This window comes from Columba livia, chromosome 8, assembly GCF_036013475.1.
Source record: "Columba livia isolate bColLiv1 breed racing homer chromosome 8, bColLiv1.pat.W.v2, whole genome shotgun sequence".
Lineage (NCBI taxonomy): Eukaryota > Metazoa > Chordata > Aves > Columbiformes > Columbidae > Columba > Columba livia.
Genome location: NC_088609.1, coordinates 4,829,131 through 4,843,464, shown reverse-complemented (window position 1 = coordinate 4,843,464; position 14,334 = coordinate 4,829,131). Strand labels below are relative to the sequence as shown.

At 41.0% G+C, this 14,334-nt stretch overlaps 1 protein-coding gene across 17 annotated transcripts in view; it reads left to right on the top strand.

The window, feature by feature from the left end:
* Nucleotides 1-14,334, top strand: part of ST3GAL3 (ST3 beta-galactoside alpha-2,3-sialyltransferase 3) — a 194,705-nt gene that overhangs the window by 40,047 nt on the left and 140,324 nt on the right. For 6 of the 17 annotated variants that reach the window (XM_065071597.1, XM_065071607.1, XM_065071602.1 and 3 more), the window contains exons 3-4: nucleotides 7,530-7,577; nucleotides 9,541-9,714. The exons of 6 other annotated variants lie outside the window; for them this stretch is intronic. In XM_065071597.1, coding sequence (XP_064927669.1) covers nucleotides 7,530-7,577; nucleotides 9,541-9,714 — 222 coding nt within the window. The remainder of the gene's footprint in view (nucleotides 1-7,529; nucleotides 7,578-9,540; nucleotides 9,715-14,334) is intronic. 5 more of the 17 variants (XM_065071603.1, XM_065071595.1, XM_065071608.1 and 2 more) reach the window with 3 other exon arrangements.

The following is a 14,334-nucleotide window of genomic DNA, read 5'->3' as shown; positions in this document are numbered from 1 at the left end:
GACACTTAATAAATTAGTAGGATAGCGTTTATCATTATGCTGAATAAATGGCTTAACCCTTCCTTAAATCTGTTATCGGCAGCTAAAACAAAGCATTAGGAAGTGAAGGATACTCAGTCAAGTGTACGTGCAGGCAGGGAATACTACAATAATGTAACAACAATAAAGTGATTCATAGAATATCCTCTTATGTTTGGGAAATTAGACGAATATGCTTGACATCTGTTTGGAGAAAAAAACCCAACAAACACACACAAAAGCAAACAAACATAAATTACAAAAGTTGTCACTTCTCTGTGTGTGAATACTTGCTTATAGTCTTGTCTCTAAATTTATCTGTTCTTAATTGGTGGGTTTTCGGATGTTCCTTTTTGTGTTTAATAGTCACATACTGGCCGGGATTAATTTTTCTCTTTGTGTAGCAGTTAGTGCTGTGATACCTGACTTGAATTAGGACCTTTGGGCATTTTTCTAGGTTTTCTTGATTTATTAGGCCAATTGATTGGTCCAATTAGATTGGTTTCTGTATAAAATCTGTCTAGTGTATTTTATTAAACTGCCTATTAGATCTGTTTGGAAGAAGCAGGTGAGCATTCAGGTGCAGGGGCTCCTCTGGGTATGACTCAGAGCAGAGTGAGTCAGGCTAAGTTTAGATGAGGAACTGCTGCTTTGTATTTTACTTAGTGATGTTAATTGATGAGTCTGAGAGAAAAATAATTAGGTGGCACCTGTAGATTACAGGGGAGTATTACCAAAAACTGGAGGAAGTGATTTCTTTCTTGTGACAGAGGTGTAGGGCACAGTCACATAGATTAAAGCGTGATGTATGTGGTGAGTGCATGAGGCCGAAGAACAACATTCTCAGTCAAGAGTGACCACAGCAACTCCAGCAGTTTGTTTTCTAGTTTTAGTAAAACGTCTTTTTCTGTGTTTGCTTGTTGTCTTCCAGTTCGCCTATTAGTGCTTATACTACAGAGGTGTGATGGTTGCTGATAATGTATTGTTGCTGTTTCTAATGTAATTCTTAGTTTTCAGATGCTCATGGTTTTGTCGCGCTCCCGTTTTCAATGGCAAAACTTGATTTGATCTGTGCCTGTAGTTAAATTGATTATTACAGTGCTCAGATAAGAATGTTTCAGCTTTGTCTGTGTGAATGGAGGGTGAAACAAAGATCCAGTTCGAATAAAAGGGCTGTATGTTAGCATGGTGTTTAAGAGTGATCCTGTTGTGTACCTGTCCTTGTTTGTACTGGAAAATAGAAAGGCTGTTCATTGCGTTGCTAAAAGATGCTTATCTTCTTAGTGATGTCTGTAACGCTGCCTTTTCTGTGTCTTAGCTCTTGGGCTAGTATTTATGGCATGGTATTTTGTTATCTGAATCCGAACATTTTAGCTCCATTGCTTTGGAGAGAAAATTGTTGTGTTTTTGTCCAAATCTGAGGACGGGTGTTCAAGCTTTGATATCTAAGATCTTTGAAATAGAACTGAAATTATTTAGTTCAGTTCTGTGAATATAAGAATTATCCAGAGTTTTGCATAGATGCAGTAAGAGTGGGGTTTTTCCAAGTGTTTCTTTTTGAAGCGGGATGAATCTTCTTGCCAAATGAATCTCAATGTTACCATGTTGAAGAGTGGCATTGCTTTTGTGAACTTCGTTTTCTGGCTAGGTGAAACATAAGGGTAGTTTTTGGCCTTTGCATCATTAAGTTATGAAGCTTTTTGTGCATTATTGGTATTGTCTCTGGTATATGTCATGTTATAGAATATTGGTTGCAAATAGAAAACAAATATTGGTGGCTAATGTGGGGTGTTTGATCCTGTCCTTTTCAGCACTTCGGTGAAGAAGGGAGACAGCTGAATGGCAGACGCTTTTTATTAGGAATGGTCTTATTTCACGGTAAAAAAAAAGCAGCATCTAAAATATTTCTCTTCATTCTGACTCTGAATCAAAACTTGTTTCTTTAGTGTTGTTACTGCAGTTGCCATTTCCAGTCCAGGTGATGGAGCTCTGCAGGATATCTGGTCTCTGATCAAGCTCTGGAGGTAGAAATCACATGAAACGTTATTAAATATAGGTTGCAGTTCTGTAGGAGTCCATGCGAGTGTCTGGAGAGCAGGATATGGAATGAGAAACTTAACAGTGATTGTGCATCCGATAAAACAACACAGACCTCAGAGCCTGCATCTCTGTATGAGGATGTGCCAAATTACAGCCTTATGTTGCGATGTATTATTGTATTCCCTGTTTGGCTCGGTCTGTGGAGCAAGTATTGAGGCTGTGTTAAGCCTTTATTATTAAACTCTTATAACTCCCGTGGGACCGATGGTTTGTGGTTTCTCAGGACCATTTCCAAAGCAGCATGCAATCATTTTTTTTAACTGATTTTTTTTTTCCTGGGGAAGTTGGTTTATTGCTCAAGTCTGGTTTTCTTTTTTCTTTTTAAAAATGTTATTGGTTCTTTGCTTTCCGATAGGATGAGACAAATATCTACAAATCCTTGCAGGGAGAATCTGTAAACAGCAAAAAAATTAGTGGCTTCTCAGAGGGATTTAGTGAAAAAAGTCTTAACTGAAATTCTCAGACTGCACTTAGGTAAACAGGATGCATACAGTTCTCAATTAAATGTAGATTATATTTGCTGTTCTCATTCTGCGTTGCCAGTGCTTGTTTGCAGTTCATATATTGCATTTTCATCAATGATGAAATCAAAACAAGGACAATATTTGCATTGGAAGTTGATCCATGTATTTGCTCTTACATGATGTCAGGAACTTGAACCAATTGGGCTCTAAGAGCTGTTTACACACATCTCTCCAGTACTAATGCGTGATATTAAATGTTTATCCTATGGTGTCCATATCTCTTTCTTGGAGCGTGAAACTTAAGAAGTTTCCAACGTGGCCTTATTTCTATCTCTTACAAACACGCAGTTTGTTGGTCAGGATCATCCCTCCCTCATGAAAACCCACATATTCATTTCTTTTTCTAGTCAGAGACTAGAGTAGTGGAAAAGACATGGCAATCTGTAAGGAATAGCAGTTAAATAGTTATCCGGTGTCCAGAATGCCTAGACCTAAGCTGCACAAAATATGCAGCAAGGTAATTTAAGTTGCGTGTGTTGGGGACAGGGGAGTTCTCCAGGCCGTGAGAAAGCTCATGGTTAACAAAATAAACAGGGTTTGCCAGAGACCTAAATGGGGGACGCTGGAGTGGCAAGGGGGTGTGCATGCAAAGAGGAGAGACAAGGGGTCAGCGACATTTGGAGTGCATCCCTTGTGTAGAAATACAATCAATCCCCGTACTCGTGTGACTTACCTGGACTGCGTAGTAACCGTGGTGTAAGCGCAGCAACAAATGCGGCCAACTCACATTTGCAGGATTTTTTTACCATCACAACAGAACTGTGCAAATCTATTTGTGTTCCTCCAAAGGCAAGTTCAGCTCTGTGTCCAGTTTGGAGCTTTGCTGGGACAGGATCTGAGTTTGTTCCCAGAGCAGTATTGAGTCTCTTTGCACAGTTTGTCCTGGAGCTCCTGGTTCTTGAGCCCAATGGGGTCCTTGTCTGTGTCTGTATGAGGGGTTCACCTGGCAGAGGAGAGCCAAAAGAGCTGTGTTTGTGGGGATGATGGGGCAGATTCATGTGTTGGTCCAATTTTTGATGCTCTAGCTGGATGGTGGGTGGGAGGGGAAAGTGACCCAGAACATCAGTCCCAAAGCAGCTTTGACCCAGAGGTGACACAAAGTGACTCAAAGCAACTTCGTGGTCTGGCTGGTGAGGTCTCAGCTGTTGTTATTCCTGGCACCAAGTACCTTCTGTATGAGTATTTCTGCTATCTTTGCTGCTTCTGATGGATTGGGTCAGATCCAGAATTGCATCTGGATTTTGCTGTATCTTATTTTCTTCTTTAAACCGCTGTAGCAACTGAAAAAATTATTGTATTATAGCTAACATGAAAACAGATGTTGAAGGCTGGCATTGTGGTGTGTGCAGCCTTAAGCTGTGCACATTGGCAAGTTATTTGGCGTCAGATTTCACGATTCGGGCATAAAGGCTGCTCATCAGTTAAGAAGGCAGGAGGAAAACACATTTAAGCTACTTTATGGAAGTAGCTGAAAGATTAGGGGTTGCTCCTTCAGGCATGAACACTTCTTGGCACCTAAAGCAAGGAGGCATGTAAGTGGGTATGTTTTACATTGAAACTTATTACATTTTGAAAGTAGAGCCTTTGCAAATTGACTTTGAAAGATGGAGCGACTCAGGGGCTTGGGGAAGGCACTGGGCACAGGCTGAGCAGCCACTTTGTCTCTAGAAATCTAGTCTAGAAAGCCAGGAGGATTATAAACTGAGTGATGACTGGAAGAGATTTGAATCTAGAAGCAAAGAAACTTTTGTTCTTTTGCTTGTGGAAGCAGGACTTGGTATATTTGCAAATAAATCCAGCTTACCTCAAAGAAACGCGTATCTCCATCAACTTCTGACAAAAATAACCTGTATCTCTGAATCTGGCTGAATGAGGAGCTGTCTGGGCGGGAGGAAGGTGACAAATGGTTATCCTCTGAGCCTTTTTCAGCTTTATAGATTCTTCCCTTTTGACATGTTAATGCCAGAAATAAACACAGTGTTTTAATAAAGGTGCGTGGCTTGTGAAATTACTTGTGAGGGTGGAGGGGGAATTGACTGTAATATGGATTGTTCACAGTGGATTTGATGTTAAAACTGTGACGCTGATACTCACATGGAGGGCTGGATTGGAAAAAGGAGCTCGCGTGCTTACTCTGCTTGTAATATTTTTGTTTATAGGAGGAAGATAATGTTCTCAGTTAGGGGAATGAAACATTATACTATTTTTGTGGGCCTCAATAATGGTATTAATTAGGTACTTGCAATGCTTTTCAGCCATTCTTAGTTAAGTCCCAATATTTCACGCGGAGTGTTTGAATGCAAAATATATTGCAGGAAAATGAACAACATTTAAATTTGGCGTTAACTATAAAGCAATACTTTATGTTGATAAAAATCTCAACAGTTTTTTATAAGTAGAACCCCACAGAGATACTTAAGAATTAATTGATGGCAGATGAATTTAACGCAGTTAAAATGAATTAAGCCCCTTGCTATTTAGAATAATATAAAGATGTCTGAATTTTATTCCCAAAAGAGGAAATACAGTTGTTAAGTCCAGATGGATTTTTATTTTTATTGGAATAAGTTTTGCGACTAGTAATACCCTTCTTTTCTTTTTTTAATGTTACTACCATAGTGTTGGATCTGTGACAGCACAGACCTGCTGCTTAAAAGTTGTTTTAAGTCCAGTTAAATGAACAGTTTTCCTATGTTTATTTAGAAAATTAGCACTTTCTTATTGAATTTGTAAAAACTGGAAAATAAGCACAAGGATGATGTACAGTATAGAAGAGCCAAGGGCACGGTCCTGTGTGAAGTTATTGTCAGTGTGTGTGACTGCATCCTGCCCAAATGTAAGGGGGTGCGGTGGGACCTTCACCTCTTCTCCGCACACTCAATCCAATGGTGCTTGGGCTTTGTGCCTTGCGCTAAGGGTTTGCACCAAGGCGGCTGATCACATCTGAGCCCAAGTTACTATCCTCGTTTCAGTTGGGATAGACTTAATTTTCTTCCTAGTAGCTGGTGTAATGCTGTGTTGTGGATTTAGTATGAGAATAATGTTGATAACACACTGATGTTTTAGTTGTTGCTAAGCAGCCAAGGACTTTTCAGCTTCTCATACCACCCTGTCAAGGAAACGATGGGGAGCACACAAACGTTTGGGAGGGGACACAGCTGGGACAGCTGACCTCGACCAAAGGGATCACAGAATCGACTGGGTTGGAAAAGACCTCAGAGATCATTGAGTCCAACCCTTGGTCCAACTCTAGTCCGTTTACTAGATCATGGCACTAAGTGCCATGTCCAATCTCAGTTTAAAAACCTCTAGGGACGGCGAGTCCACTACCTCCCTGGGCAGCCATTCCAATGCCTGACCACTCTCTCTGCAAAGAATTTCTTTTTAATATCCAGTCTAAATTTCCCCTGGTAGAGTTTAAGCCCATGCCCCCTTGTCCTATTGCTAACTGCCTGGGAGAAGAGACCAATCCCCACCTGGCTATAACTTCCCCTCAGGTAGTTATAGAGAGTGATGAGGTCATACCATACGACATCATGCTCAGTATATAAAGCTGTGAGATGAAGAAGGAAGGGGGATGTTCAGAGTGATGGAGTTTGTCTTCCCAAATAACCATTCCGCATGACAGAGCCCGGCGTTCCTGGAGATGGCTGAACACCTGCTTGCCCGTGGGAAGCAGTGAATGAATCCCTTGTTTTGCTTTGCTTGCGTGTGTTGCATTTGCTTTACCTATTAAACTGTGTTTATCTCAACACACAAGTTTTCTTACTTCTACCCTTCCGATTCTCTCTCCCATCCCACTGGGGCGAGCAAGCGAGTGGCTGTGTGGGGCTTCAGTTGCCAGCTGATGTTAAACCACAGTAGTTCCAAAGACAAACTTCAAGCGATTCAATCTATTCATTTAGCTGAAGATGAAAGGCAGTTCAGCTATTGCTATATCAGTTTAAAGCTTCTCATTCCATAAAATTATTTATTCTATCATGGTGGTTTGTTCTTTGCTGTGTTTTACCCATTGACAAGTTGTCTTTAATTTTTGGACTCAATCCTTTTCCACTGGTGCTGGACTAGGATTTGGTAGACTTTCTCCTTCAGTTGGGATTGGAATCAAAAGGAGGAGGCTTATGACCAAAATAGGTTTTGGTTTGTTTCAAGTAAGAATAAAGCTGGGAAAAAAACCCCACCATATTGCATTTCCACTTGGAATAGAATATCAAATTATTACTGATAAATGTTGTGGACAGGTTCTTGGCTGGGATAGTGGTATATGAGAAATATGAATGACTAATAAAGTGATCCTGATCCATGGGGTGAACTAAGTGCATGCAGGCAATAAGGGTTTCGATGTGGCCAAATGTCAAGTTGCATGTATAAAAATTAGGAACTGTAAACCACAATTGAAGCAAAGTGTACCCCATCATATGAAACAATGACTGAAAGTGTTGGGCATTAACTAGTAAGCAAGAGTTGTCATTGTGATCGTGGCTTAGTAAACAGTGTCAGGGAAGAGCTGATCAGAACAGTTGAGTCTCCTAAGTGGGGACAAAATATTGATCATACATTTAATAAGAAAAAGCTCTCCAGTCTAGCAGTCAAAAGCATATTATGATTCAGTTTTGGTAATGTTGCCCAAGCTTATAAGGCATAAAATGGTATTATTTTCAATAAATTGTGGCTACATTTTTGGGTAATGACACTGTGATTTGTTGCATACTCCAGCATTCTGCCTCTGCTAGATGCCTGTTGTTTTGTCCGCCTGGTGAAGAAGTTGCTCTGCTTCCTGGCAAAAGGGTGTATAAGGAGTTATTTAAGCAAAATAACGAGAAAATGTTACAGCAAGAAATGGTGCTAAGAAAAAGGGGAAAATGAACTTGTACTCTTGTGTTACAGATTCAGTGGTTCTTTCCTTTGACTCCGTTGGACATACAGTAGGCTCAGGTACAACATTGCCTTCTTCTCTATCTCCCACCTCATGACAAGGCTTCTACTGAACTGGGCATGGTGGCCATGTTGGGAGGCAGGTCACTGAGTCAGACTTTTTTGGGAATCAACCATCTATCCGAAGTGGGTAAATAGGTCCTTTCCTAAGTGTAGTGGAATTATTAAGGGTCTTAGTGCGACACGAGGATTAACACATGGGACTCCTTCCATTACCCCCCAAGGCAGATGTCCTGGGTATGTTATGTGCATTAGTGATACGCAGTTTGTGCTTCTTTTCTCGTGTGAAAGGCATTAAGATGATGTCACCCACCAGCTGAAGAAAAACTGTTCCATGCTACTAGGAGAGTTTCTCAGCTAAACAAACAGTTGAGTTATTTGGGGAAAGGCATCAGGAATGCTTCCAGGAAGGAGAAAGCAAAAGAGTTGTAGCTAAACAAATAGGGCTGGAAACTTCTTTTTCTTTGGGCGGAGATTGACCAGTATTATTGAACTCCAGGGCAAATCCTGCCCAGTCTAATTTCCTTCGCAACCTGAGCATGACTTTCAATTAAACTGAACCAGAAATTCTTTTGTGTTGGGGGCACTTCATGAAACCAGTAACTATCCATTTGGCTGTGTGTAATACACAAGTTGCAGCCAAGGCACACATAGTGAGCACAATACTTGATGAAATTCAGTGTACAGTGTATGTATAATGATATATGAAGTGCAAGGGAAAGGCTAAGAGTTACTCTTAAAACCCCGTAACACTTAAAAGATGGGGGTATTTAATGTCTTGGAGAAAAGAAAAAATAATCCCAGTGAAGGTTTTATATTTTATCTTGCTTAGTGGCCTTTCCTCTTAGGTTGATGGGGGGATGTGCTGCCTTCCAACATAGCACCTGTCTTGACCTGCACAGTTTGATAGAGAACCTGCTACCTGACACTAACGGCAAAGCTTGGACACAGATTTCTGATGTACTAACCCCTGAGCTAGTGGTAGTAACTTGCTTTGTTAACAGCACCTCAAACGCTTTCTGCTCTCCCTGCATCTTCTCTAAAACTTCTATCTGGAAATGGATCTCTTGTGGGTGTGTGGTTGGATGTGGGAGTATCTCTAGGGTGCAGAGTGGAGATGTTGTTGTGTTTATGGGGGGAAGAGACCCTCTAACTCCTTTCTACTAATTAATACCACTCATAACTGAAGTGCATTGTTGCCTGCTTCCTTATGCATTGGATGATGGTTTCCTTAATCTGCAAAAGTAGAGGGGAAGTTACATAGGTTTGAGGTATGAAATCAGTGAGTAAAATTCAGGGAAATATAGGTACAGCCAAGTATGTCTGAATCAGCATACCTACTCTGGAGTTATGCTGGATTGATGTTGGTACAGCTGATACCAGAATTTGCCCTGGAGTGAAGTTTTTACTTATTACCTACTACTGATTTTCTTTTCCTGAAACTATTTTGGCTTCTCACTGTTGTGACAACAGCGAACCCTGTGGATAGCTTCCAGTCAGGGTATCTATGGAGTTAATCTTAAACATTGTGTTATGATACTACCAATAGGGTGGTAAACTTAGTTATGAAAACTGATTCAGCTGCTCTATGTGTTTTGGAGTTCGGAGGGGTGGGAGATGAGCTAATGTCATCCAACAGATTGTCTGGGTCTGTTTTAAAAGCACTAGTCTTGCTTCTGCTTTTGTATTGGCACTCAAGCTTGGATTGGGTAGGAGTAAGGCAGTAAAATTTGATCTTGGGTAAACCCTTCCGTGGCAACAGGATTAAATTTCTTCATTGAAGAAATATGAAGAAAACTCATATAATTGAGAAGGGAGGCTCAAGAGTGTCCAAGAGACCTGTATGTTTATTGCTTTCATATTTAGCACTTTGCCTTCACTGTGCTGCAAATGTTAACTTGCTCTGAACTGCTGTGTGTAATAAGATGTCAAGATGTGTGGTATCTGTCCAACTGAGGGATAGCTTTCCTTGTTGAACAGGGAGGAGAGAGAGAAAAACTGTGGCTATTGTGCTTCCGCTGTCCATCCCATCTCACCTTGCTGCAGACCCAGGAAAAGACAGAGCCCAGAAAGAACCCACAGAAACAATGGCAGCTCCAGGCCCAGCCATTCCTAGTAGGTGATCTTTCAGGTTGGGGTAAGAAGGGACTAAAGGTACATACTTTGAAACATAAAAATATGTATACCTTCTTTTTTTTATTAGTCACAATTAAACAACTGTGAATAATAGTCTCCCTGCTAAGGTTTCATGCTGCTTAAAACTAGTACTCGTTGACTTATATTTGAATATTAAACAGCTTCTTCTAAGTGCTCTTTTGAAATTGTTAATCGTGCCATGTGAAGGGCAATGTCTTGTTGCAGCTTTTGTATTTTATTTGAATTGACTGTCCTTATCTTAGTTTTCCCCTTAATTCTTGGTCCCACATGCAAATCTCAGGCTTAAAGGGAGGCTGGAAATCTGTCCTTCTGTATCTCAGATTAATGACATTCTACAGATTATTCTGGATAAACTTTCTGAACTGTGTGTTCAGAAGGTCATCTGGCTATGGAGCCTTCGAGTACTGCTTCATGGGAGATTATTAGCCTAGAGGAATCCCAGAATGTCAGGGATTGGAAGGGACCTGGAAAGCTCATCCAGTGCAATCCCCCCATGGAGCAGGAACACCCAGATGAGGTTACACAGGAAGGTGTCCGGGCGGGTTGGAATGTCTGCACAGAAGGAGACTCCACAACCCCCCTGGGCAGCCTGGGCCAGGCTCTGCCACCCTCACTGGGAACAAGTTTCTTCTCAAATTTAAGTGGAACCTCTTGTGTTCCAGTTTGAACCCATTACCCCTTGTCCTACCATTGGTTGTCACCGAGAAGAGCCTGGCTCCATCCTCCTGACACTCACCCTTTATATACCTGTAAACATGGATGAGGTCACCGCTCAGTCTCCTCTTGTCCAGCTCCAGAGCCCCAGCTCCCTCAGCCTTTCCTCACACGGGAGATGCTCCACTCCCTTCAGCATCTTGGTGGCTGCGCTGGACTCTCTCCAGCAGTTCCCTGTCCTGCTGGAACTGAGGGGCCACAACTGGACACAATATTCCAGGTGTGGTCTCACCAGAGCAGAGTAGACGACTTGAGAATCAAACGTGCTTGGAGTGAAACTGAACTGTGTGAGGTTCACGCTGTGGTCTGGCCATCACAAGTCCACATGTTTTTGTGATTCTCGTCACAGCTGCCCCTTCCCTTGAAAAACAGGGTTTATGCAGCAAAGATAAATGTTTGATGTCTAGGCCAGTGTTTCAGCTGAAAACTTTTCAGAGAGGAGGGTGTCAAGCTCTGAGCTTGGGAAACATTGAGCAGGACACAGGGTGTTTGAAGAGAACTGGATTTAACTTGTTTGCCGTACACAGCTAGTAGTACTCTTATTTTTTTTTCCTATTTGTTTTGTTTGACTTTGTTGCTAGCAAATCAAACATTGGACCTTCAAAGTCTGATTTATACCCCTGCTATTTTTGTTCAAGACTTTTCCTGCCTCCTGTGTCTGAGAGCAAGCAAGTTAAATTTTCCTTCTCTAAGCCTCGTTAAGATAGGAGTGCATTGAATGTGCAACTTTCCCATCTGCTAATGTATTTGCTAGAAATATTGAGGTTCTAAATACCTTATGGCTGTAGGCTTGCACTGTTGTTAGACATGTTTGATTGCAGTGCTGGCCACTGGTTTTATAGCAGTTGTTCTCATTGCAGGCTTAAAATGCGAGAGTTCTAACATCTCTTCTCAAACAACCAAGTATTATCTAGGTCTTGCTCAAATTGTTTGGATATTTTAAATTTGTTGTTGCTTTCTTCTTTTCAATTTAACTCTTAATCTTTATCAAAAGTTTGGCTTGACTTATGCAAAGAAAAGGAAGCTTTTAAAATTTGGTTTAGAGTAGCATATCTGCTGCAGCTCATGTGCTGGTGAAAGCCCATGTGCAAGACCATGCTTCCAGATGCTGAGTTCATTACGATAGTGGGGTAGTCATCTGAGAGTTTATATCCATGCTTATTTAGGAGTTTACTGTAATTCCTTATGCTGAAGTCCTTAACCATCTTGTGAGAAGCTGTTGAGAACTGTGTGTTTCCTTCAGCTGCTGAAGATGCTCAGATGACCATTTGTAAAGGAGGAGGACCCTGTGTCTCTCCTCCTAAATACAACTCCAGAGTGAATTTGTTGACTACTCTCCTATGTTTTGGATGGAGAGCAGTATGGATAGAGGTCATGTATAGGAATGCAACTGAAATTATCAGGTATCAAACTGGTAGAAGAAAAGTGACAGATTCCTAGAGTGAGAGAAAAACATTATGACTTGCAGAAGATCTTTGGCTGTTCTTTGGCATTCTTGATGAGAATCTGGTAGTATAGGTGGCTACAATCACAAACTCTGGTCTTTTCCAGATTCATAGGTTAGTGGTAATTAATTCGGATATCAGATTAATGAATAGGATTTGTGAGGCTCTGGTAGGTGTTCTTGGTTTGAGGGAAACAATTTTAATTTACGTGTGGAGCTGATGTGGTTCTAATGTGTTGGATTTTTGTGTTGGATTTTGTTTCCCCCAAATTGCATTTCTGCCTGTCTGTTGTAACGCTCCATGGTAGTGATGGGAAAGGAGATGTGGACTTATTGTGCTGCATTTTTCTGCTTTCCTGTAAAGTAGAAAATAAATGTGAAAGACGTGGTTTTTTTCTGCTGGTTTTAGTGGTTTCATTCTGCAAAAATGCTTTTCCCTTTTCATTTATGATTAATGAAGTTCTACTTCATTCTTTATTTCTTTGAGCTGTAGACTGTGGGAGCTGCTTGAATCTTTGCCAACGACTGTCATGTATCGGTTGCATAGTCTTTATGTGACTTTGCCAGCAAGTTCAGTATCATCATCTATCTTCTTATTAACGCTCTATTCCTTCAATTTAAATACAGCTGTGAATGGGTTGAGGTGCAAATGCCAAGTAGTGGCTTAAAGAATACCTCAAAATAAAATAATGGGATTTTTGTCTATCATGTGGCATCTCTCTGCATGTAAGTCACTAAAAGCCAGTATAGATTACTGGCTTGTTAATATTGTTCTTGACTTTTATTAGGAAATACGATACAATTTTTAAAATAAAGAATATGTCGGAAGATTCAGTAGGGCAACATTAACTCCATTAGCCAAGTAGTAGTAAATGAAACAACTGTTTATTTAGCAAAGGTTGCAGTCTGGCTTTAAACAGATGACTCCCTGGGAAAAGAAAAAGGGCATGTGCAGTTCATAGGACATTTTTAATCTTCCCATTGGAGTATTTCATAAACACGGTTTAAAGCAGTTTGTTGCTTTTCTACCCTTATAGGTTGCTATAGTTTTATTAGGAATAAAAAATGTGTAGAGTTCTATGGTCTATGTTAAGGTAATCAGAGCCTTTCAAAATGTAATATGCTGGTATGACCTCTTTTTTGTTTTACTATACCTATTTTGGAGGTATGACAAGCAGGCAAAAGAGCTTCCTGATGGATGACCCACCCAGCACTATCAGCAAGTGATTGCTTATTTGTTCTTTCTGTGCCTGGGGGATGAGTAATGTAGCTGCAGGTCTAAGGAGGAGACCCCTCTGGTGCATTGCTTTCCTCAGGCTGTAAAGCTGGGCCAGATGTCTTGGGAGGCCCCAACCAGGAATTGCAGGGAGGAAAAAAAACCCCTTGAAGGTACAGAGCTGGAAATTACTTCCTTTTGCTGCTAAATCTGAAACAATAAGTAGGATCCTCATGATTGTAGGTGTCACCAGGGCATGCAGGGGTTTGTGGCTGGAGGCAAATTTCCCCCTTCCCCGCTTTGAACTTGCAAGTTGTGCTGACAGTGCTTGGTGTATCTTTTTCCACCAAATACAACTGTTTTCATCAGGTGCGGTGTCTGGAAAAGGAGCATTGAGCTTGGTGCAACAAGATTGATGCCTTTACATCAGTTTGCGCAATCTAGGAACATTTTTGATAGAAATGAAACTGCAAGTTTTGCTGCCGGTGTTGAGAATTGCTCTGTGGTTCACCTTTTTGTTTGTTTTTCTGCTTCAAATACTGCCCAATTTTAACCATTTGGGCTGAAATATTCTAGGGGGAAGGGAAAGGAAGGAGGACCATATTTCAAGTTTATGATGTTTTCCTAAAAATTTAAGTTATTCAGTCCTATCTGAAAAAAACCTACCTCGTAAACATTGTACCTGCAGTTACCAAAGTGTTCTCTGTACTTCTTCCTTTGGCCCTCATTCTCTAGACCAGGCACCCCAGGTAGAAGGAGTAGTATTGTCAAGGAGGTTTGCTCCTCAGAAAAAAAAAGTAGTAAACCTAAATGAGGCTACATTATAAGTTATTGAAGAATCATTTGTTTTACACATTGTTGAAGTGTCAAATGGGCAGATGGTTCTATGCCAACATAGGCTGGTGGTGCTTCTAGCACTGGGCTACAAGGGTTAAGCAGTTATCTCTGCAAATGTCAGTTCTACTCCTTCTGTGTATTTTTACAGAGCAAGAAAAGGCACTAAGGGCTGGGCTTTATCTTGCCTGTACACTCGGTGTTCTGCCTGGTGTTACCTGGATAACCTGGTGAAAAAGGCCGTTAAACTTGTAAATGGGGATGAGCAAGAAACTGGAACATATAGTTTAGGAGATGGTCTGTGTGGGGACAGGACTATGGAGCTTAGGTGGTCTCAGCTCTACCCCTTCTGAACTTGGCTTTACAGTCTTACTATTTTTTTGCAGTTATTT